Genomic DNA, 8,092 nt, shown 5'->3' with positions numbered 1-8,092 from the left:
CTGGGAGCATGCATTTGTAAAAAATAAAGTACAGAATTGTTATCCATAGGATAAAGTCCTTTCTGAAATCTGCTCTGGCAAAGTTATGGTTTGTTTCTAAAAAATTAATGGTGTACTTTCCTTAAAACCAATCTGATTATTATTTTAGCCGAGGGACAGGGGTACAACATTCCAGGCCAATAAGCCAACACTTTGTGACACTATTTCACATTGTGGTATTTCCACGAAAACACTCTTTGCAAAATCGCTATATCTCTGCACGGATTTCTTGTTTTTGTATATCCGGGTTATTTCAAGTGAGATAACACGTTTTGACAAGAAAGTTTTCAAACTCCAAGAAACAGAGTTGTTTTTTTCCACTGTTAAAAAACTTACTGTAGATGGAGGGGGGAGAACAAAAAAAGGAAATCATTTTAAAACAGAAAGAATATCATGCATGGTATAGAGCCACAAACCTGATAGTCTCTGCATGCACTATGAGACAATTTTAATTCCTAACACAACATTAGTGGGGTTGTCAGCCGAACTAGTACTGTAAAATGCATTCAATGGATTGTAAAACAGACATAAATAAAAACTTGTTTTAAGTAAAAGAACTATATTTACATACTGCAACACACCCGCTTTTATGTTTCTTTGTGAATTAGATAGAAACTAACTTACTCCTGCTGTAATGTGTGTTAATTCTGTCAGTAAAGAATACAACAATGTCAATTTCATCAGTAACAGTATTTTGTTTCTTTCTTGCCATAAACAAAATTTGACAATAAATGCTGTTAAAATTCATCCTCTCTCTGACATTTTTACAATAATGAATGAAAAACAACCAAATATAGATGGTCGTAGTTTTTTTTCCCTCCCCCCTCCTATAAAACAACAACAAAACCAGATTGTGACAGGCTCTAATGTGTTAGTTTTTCCTCATATATCACCTGTTAAAAAAAAATCAACAAAAGCTTATCTGATATGGGCCCAATTTCATAGAGCTGCTAAGCACAAAAATTTGTTTAGCATGAAATTTCTTCCTTGATAAAAACAGGATTACCAACCAAATTTCCATTTGTTGCATGTTGCGTGGTAACTGGTATTCAGCGGTTGTTTGATTATCCGGAAAATCTGGTGGAATTTTTTTGGGTAATCCTGTTTTTATCAAGGAAGAAATTTCATGCTAAGCAAATTGTTGTGTTAAGCAGCTCTATAAAATTGGGCCCTGGAAGCACTGATGGTTGTACTTTCTTTTAATAAGCTGCTTACAACCCTCATCTGGTACTCTGTGCTGTAAAAACGGGCAACACTAGAAGGAGGACCCTATACTGTACATTGTAATTTGTTTCCCTGAACGAAGGCAGTTAAGTTTGCTTGAAATTATGCTAAGAAATGAGTGATAATAACATCTGGGCCCTATTTCATGGCTCTGCTTACAGCAAGCAAAGAAGCAGTGCTTACAGAGAGAATTCCATGAATACTTCAAGTGTATTTCACACACTAGCGGACTCCATGTTACTAGGCATTCTTCCCTTATACAGCTAGCGCAGAAATTTGGCGCTTGCACATTAAGTACGGTGATCGTAACCGCAGAATCGGCGGTAAGCAAAGCCATAAAAGTGGGCCCAGAGCTGTGAGGTGAACAAAAACAACTTTTTGTTCCTGTATTTAAATGCATAGCAGAAGCACTTTTGGACACTATTGGTAATTACTCAAAATAACTATTACCATGAAACTTTACTTAGAATACTGGTATTTGGCAAGTTACCAAAGGTGTACAGTGCCTCTAATTCTAAGCATACACACATTATAAACATCATAAAATCTACACTCAATTACGTTGCATTACCCCGAGCCCAGTCTGCTAAATACATCCTGGCCCATGGCGACTGATCTTAGAGAAGTTTGAACCTGAGCTCCGCCGGCTTTTCTCTTCCTCTTCCTTGATGAACCTGGTGACTTCTGACTGGTAGGGGTGGTTCCCAAGGTTACCGTAAACGACGGCGTTGTAGAGCTAGCTTCAGCCTTCTGAAGACCGAGACGTTCTTTCATGGAGCTCTTTGGGGTGGTGGCGCTCTTGACTGGCAGCCCAAGTCGTTTCTGCAGCCTGCCTGCTGGAGTTGCTGGTAGAGTCACTGTCGCCGTAGTGCCCTGTTTTTGCCCTAACCTTGCCATGACCCCACTAGAAGTGGCCTTTGTCTTTGCAGTAACCTTTGGAGAGTTCCTCTTGTCACCGAGACGTTTCGCGACACCTGGCTTCAGCGATATCATCTGCTTCAACTTCGGCGATGGGGGATCATCCTTCTGGGCCCCCAGTCTCGACATGATTCCTGCCGACTTCTTGCTACCAGTAGGCGCACCGTCATTGCCAAACGTGATTGTCATTTTTTGAGAGGCACCTGGTGACGTCTCATTTTTCTGACCGCCCAAACGAGCTTGAAGGCTGTGTTTCAAACCCACTGTATCCATATGGGAGGTCGTTGTGGTAGACACCTCTGGTCGCTGGACTCCTAGACGCTCTTGTACTGCTGAAATCTTCTTAGCTTTAGCGGCAGCTGTGATCGTGACCTTCGGAGTAGGTGAAGGCTGAGGAGGGCTCTTCAGTACTCCGTGGTACTGGAGTACTGGACTTGAGGGCGGAGACGGTATTGTGTTCTGCCCACCGAGTCGATTGAACACATTCGGGGAGCCAGCCTAAGATAAAAAAAGGTAAACAAATGGTAAATCTCTTGTGAATTATAATCTGACTTTTGCAATACAGTAGAACTTGCTGTAAAAAGGAACTTTTGTGCCAGAAACCAATGATAGTGGGTCTAAATGGATTTTTGGTAATGAAATTTCCTTTGACAGATACTTTTCACATAGATACTCTTTATGTCTAAAGCAATTTAACATCTATCCATAAATACCTGGGACGCTCTGATTGGTTGAGAAGAGGTCACATTGCCATGTTTAAACATGGTAAGGAGTGTTTAAACATAGACATAGGTACTAATTTACGCAATTAATACATACTGGTAGTCAAATCTATTAGAACACGCTTGTCGGATAACTGTTGGGCATCACATGCAATACGATCCTTCGAGAAACAGAGCCCGAGGACAGGACAGGTGTAGAAATGTTTCAAACGTTTACCTTTTTCCCTGTACTTGCTGTTGTTGCTTTGGCGGCAATAATTCCTGCTGATGAAGTGGTTCCAACTGCTGCTGCACCAGATGAACCAGCACCTAGTCGTGCAAACACTCCGACTATGGGGAGTTTGGAGATATTTGAGAAAAATATTGAAACCTGATCAAAACAAGCAGTTTTTCCCCGCCCTCAATCAATGAGTGCGCCACATGCTAAACACACAATCTTGTTTACACTATAACGTAGGGTGCAAAAGTCACAGTTGTTACTTGTCTTAATCGGCTTATTAAAAATAATAATAATAACCAGTTTTTATAAGGGCTTCTCAAAGCGCTTCCAAGATTATTACCCCTGGTCACTGGGCCTTAATTCATTCCTTAAACCATCTCAGCTCCCTGGGGAGTTCACAGCCTGTACAACATTAATAAGCGCTACTCGTCTAAACCAATCACAAGAACCATCTCTGCCCTCACGGGCACCCATTTACCCCTGGGTGGAGAGAAGCAATTTTAGTCAAGTGTCTTGCTCAGGGACACAAGTGTCACGACCAGGATTTGAACCCACACTCTGCTGAACAGAAGAACCAGAGCGTGAGTTCGGTGCTCTTATCCGCTCGGCCACGACACCCTTTTAATTAAGGTAATGAATCTATTGGGGGTACATCATGAAGAATTCAAACATCACTGGGCCCGATTCCATCAAGTCGATCAGGAAACCAGTCAAAATGATGATACATGTATATTGGTAAAACATGCTTGGTAACCTAATTCTTACAAATAAAACTGTTTTGTGCTTAGCTACATTTTGTGCTTAAGCAGCTCTATGATATTGGGCCCATATTGTTCAGTCTTAGGCCCATGTCACATGAGGCAATTTACAGGCAACCCGTTCCAGCCAATCTTCAAGAAGATAATTCTTTCACACTTGAATGTCCACATACATTCCTTGGAAACGAGAAGACATTGTTTGAAAAATTACTCATGTGCTACCAAGGTGGTCCTGAAGCATGCATTGCAGTTGGTTGCCTCCAAGTTGCCTGTAAAAGTTGCCTCGGGTGACAAGGCCTTAAAGTTCCTAACATGATACCGTGACTAGAATTATTGACCCACCTTTGGCCTTCTGGCCTAGGATCTTCTTAGTACGTTCTGTGCTTCCCTTGGGCAGGGAGATGATGTAAGAGCCCTCTTCCTCTGGGGGTACCCTGCGTGCCTTCTTGACTGGGATGACCTCCACTGATCCAGGTATCCCCATCGCATTCTTCTTGGAGCCTTGGAAGTGGAAAAAAAAAAGTCAAACCGCTTAGTTTTGTGTTAACACAGATGTTTAGTTCTTGATATTTTGCCCAGAAACCTTAACTTTTATAATTATTCAATTCTGGTTATGAGATTTAGTCCAGTCATGAGTTTACTTGCCCAATGCTTAAATCACTGGCCTTGGACCTGTGGTCCAGTGTAATTTTTGAGCCCTGGATCTTGCGCTGAGACATTATTGTCAAAAACCCAGACTCGATGAACGACAAAACATTACTACAGTGCTCTACTGCTTCACAGGTTAGCAGGGAATCTTTTGCTTGTGCGCATGCACAATCCCTGTTCTAGGCAGTCTTCACTTCAGGCCCGATACTTCACGGAGGCAACAAAGGCGATTGCCTCTGTGCCCCCAGGTCATTTCCTTGGTGCCCTTGAAATGCTCCAGAGGAAATTAATCATTTCCTCATAGTGTGCCCTTGCCCTTTCAAAATTGAGGCATTCAGGCCTGTCACTAACACAGCTACCGCATAAATTCACCGCTTGCACAGTAAGCAGAGAATTGTGATCGTAAGCGTAGAATTCGGTGGTAAACAGAGCCATGAAATTTAGCCCTGGCCTTTCATTACTCCAACAATATCAAAATGAAACTTTCTGGATACCTGTGGTGGGAACAGCTCCAAGTCGGGTGGCCATGGCTGTGGAGACCTTAACCTTAGGATTCTCTTCCAGAATGCCTTCCCTACGCATGTAATGCTCCAACATACGGTTGCCAGCTGCAGTAACAGATACATACAGTAAGAGTATTAGAAAGCTATAAGTGCAGGCCTGGAAATTGATAGGGCATGGTTGTTTCCATTTTGCAAAGAACAATTCCTTTGGGACAAAGCAGTATGTCAAATGGTACACAAGTAGCAGGTTAACATGGTATATATTTGGTTTGCGGTAACACCATGTGTGTATCTACTTGCCAACTCTACCTGGCAAGTAGATACACACATGGTGTTACCGCAAATCAAATATATATTGATACCTCACCATGCCTCAAATCCTATAACATGATATATGGACACAAAATGCACACGAAAAAGCAACAACAGTCAGGAAATATAAGTTATGCGTTTGAAAGAAATAATGCTAATACTCACGAGTTGTTTGTCGTTTGAGTTCTATTTTGCCATCTTGTGGTTGAGGCATGGCTTCTAGGATAGGCCTATCTCTTTCATACTGTCCATTGAAATAAAAAGAAACACAACAATCATCAATTGACTCAATTCAACTGACATCATCACAACAACAAACCTTGAGTGTGTTTTCCTGTGTATAATATTGTGTAATGCGCATTTACGACGATGTGTATGTTTGCCTGCTAATAATATCTGTGTAGCACAGTAAGTAATAAATAGTATTATAGTAACAATGTTAACTAACTACAGTAATAAATATGCATTAGCTTTCAGAGCAATAACTACTTCATCAGATGCAATGAAGACAAAACAAATTCAACCAAAGTTTATATACGCTGTACATTCCAGCACAGTATAAACCAAAGGATAGTAATGAGTCAGTGCTGTAGTGTGACAAAAAAGCCACAATCCCTTTTCAGTCGACTACCAATACAGTCCAGTGTTGTTAAGAAAATCTTTTCTTTTCAGGAGTAATAATAATAATAGTGAGGTTTTATATAGCATCGGAGATACCAAACAAGGTACTCAAGGTGCTGAGTATATAAACTTTCAGAAAGATAGGTTATTGCAGTAATGAATTCTGAGACCCAACTATATAGCACCTTATAAGAGTTTACAAGGTGCTTGGGCGCATACAGCAGCCACAGCCAGGAACACCGGGGACAACCCCTTCTCTTTTCGATAAGTGCACTGGGTTCTTTTACATGCGTTACACAACACACACACTCTGCTGATCAGAAAAACCAGAGTTTGAACTCGGTGCTCTTGAATGCTCGGCCACGACACTTCCACAGTACATTTTTGGGCGCAGATAATTACCTGTGAGTAGGCCGACTTTGCATACTTCAGGATGCATATAACATCACCCATGACGCTAACGCCCATTTCTTTCAGATACTCCTTAGTCAGGTCCATCAACATGCTCTTCTGGATTCGGTTGTCCATGAACGTCATGGCGTACTTGGCTGCCGGACCAGGTGGTATCCCTGCTGCAGTGAAGAACTTAATCCAATCTGACATTTCTGCAAAACAAAGATACCCTTTAATTTTTTAAGTAAGATCAGTGGTATAGGTGACCAACAAATTATTTGGGTGGTGCCCATTTGCTTTTGTCTGCAATTGCACATAGTTAGATCCTTTGGGCTTGATTTCTTTGTGCTTAGTGAACTTAACCCTCTTGTGGAACCAGTAACTGGGGTGTTGTCCTCTATTAAACAAAATGTTTACTTCTGTGGTAACTAGTGCCCTAGTGAAACCCTGTCCCTACAACGCGAAATGGTGGTTTACTATGAGTTTCCAATCATTTGATTGTACTCAGGGCACCTGTCTATTCCAAACATTCAATTTAAACAACCGAAGGAAATATTACTATTTAATTTTAAATATTGATTGGTCGAGGCCGAGTATGAAGGGGGCGACTTTGTTGTAAGTTTGGATGGGGCGAAATGACATACCATAAATAATAAAAAGCATTCTGTTTAGTTTATGATTTTTTTGTACGCTGGTGCACGGGCAATAAACACAAAAACTACCCATTTTACGTTTTTTAAAGTCAGATTTCCACAGTTACAAAGAAAAAGTCGGGATCCAAATGTTCACCTGTATTTGATTTAGTAGCCATTTGGTAGCAAGAATGTGTGCCACGTCTCCTTTTTCTCACGCTGTGTAACGCCAACTTTTCATCAAAATTAACAACTTTTTAACGGTGGACTCAAACAGCGCCACCTTGTGAGAAATACTTGCCAACTGAAATTTTGACAAATAAAACAAAATAGCGCCACCGCGCGTTTTACTAAGTTTCCTAAATAAACCTTAAAGGTGTGCAACAATGATGAATAAATAAATAAACAAACTGAAAACAAAATAATAATAATGTATACGTTAAAGGCAGTGGACACTATTGGTAATTACTCAAAATAATTGTTAGCATAAAACCTCACTTGGTGATGAGTAATGTGATAAACGGCTCCCTCTGAATTAGCATAGTGTTTGAGAAAGAAGTAATTTTCCACGAATGTGGTTTTGAGACCTCAGAATTAGATTTTGAGGTCTCGAAATCAAGCATCTGAAAGCGCAAAACTTTGTGTGACAAGGGCATTTTTTCTTACATTATGTTCTCACAATTTCGATGACCAATTCAGCTCAAATTTTCACAGGTTTGTTATTTTATGCATTATATTTTGAGATACACCAAGTTGGAAGACTGGTCTTTGACAATTACCAAAGGTGTCCAGGCCTTTAAACAAAACAAAAAACAAAACAAAAACTAAAAATAATCTGAATCGTACAACAAATACTTTTTATGACATGATATAATTTATCAATCCATTTCTCTACCAATTACATGATTATTTTACAGAGAGAATTTTGTTTATTGATTGTTAAAAATAACATAAACTTATCCTAACAACTAAAATAAATCTTTTATTCACAAATCATACATACAGTGTGTTAAAGACACTAGACGCTATTGGTAATTGTCAAAGACCAGTCTTCTCACATGGTGTATCTCAACCCAAGCATAAAATAACCAACCTGTGAAAA

General features: G+C 40.1%; 1 protein-coding gene across 1 annotated transcript; it reads right to left on the bottom strand.

Annotated features, from left to right (window-relative positions):
* Window positions 1–998: 998 nt before the first annotated feature.
* Window positions 999–7,259, bottom strand: LOC117289134 (uncharacterized protein C19orf47-like). Its single transcript, XM_033770118.1, has 7 exons — window positions 7,148–7,259; window positions 6,368–6,570; window positions 5,510–5,588; window positions 5,024–5,137; window positions 4,224–4,382; window positions 3,121–3,233; window positions 999–2,679 (listed from the first exon to the last, which is right to left on the bottom strand). The coding sequence occupies exons 1-7, from the start codon at window positions 7,167–7,169 to the stop codon at window positions 1,831–1,833; spliced, it is 1,539 nt and encodes a 512-aa protein (XP_033626009.1). The 5' UTR covers window positions 7,170–7,259; the 3' UTR covers window positions 999–1,830.
* Between the last annotated feature and the right edge of the window lie 833 nt (window positions 7,260–8,092).

This window comes from Asterias rubens, chromosome 1, assembly GCF_902459465.1.
Source record: "Asterias rubens chromosome 1, eAstRub1.3, whole genome shotgun sequence".
NCBI lineage: Eukaryota > Metazoa > Echinodermata > Asteroidea > Forcipulatida > Asteriidae > Asterias > Asterias rubens.
The sequence above is the reverse complement of the archived record's forward strand: the minus strand, read 5'-3'. Positions and strand labels throughout refer to the sequence as shown.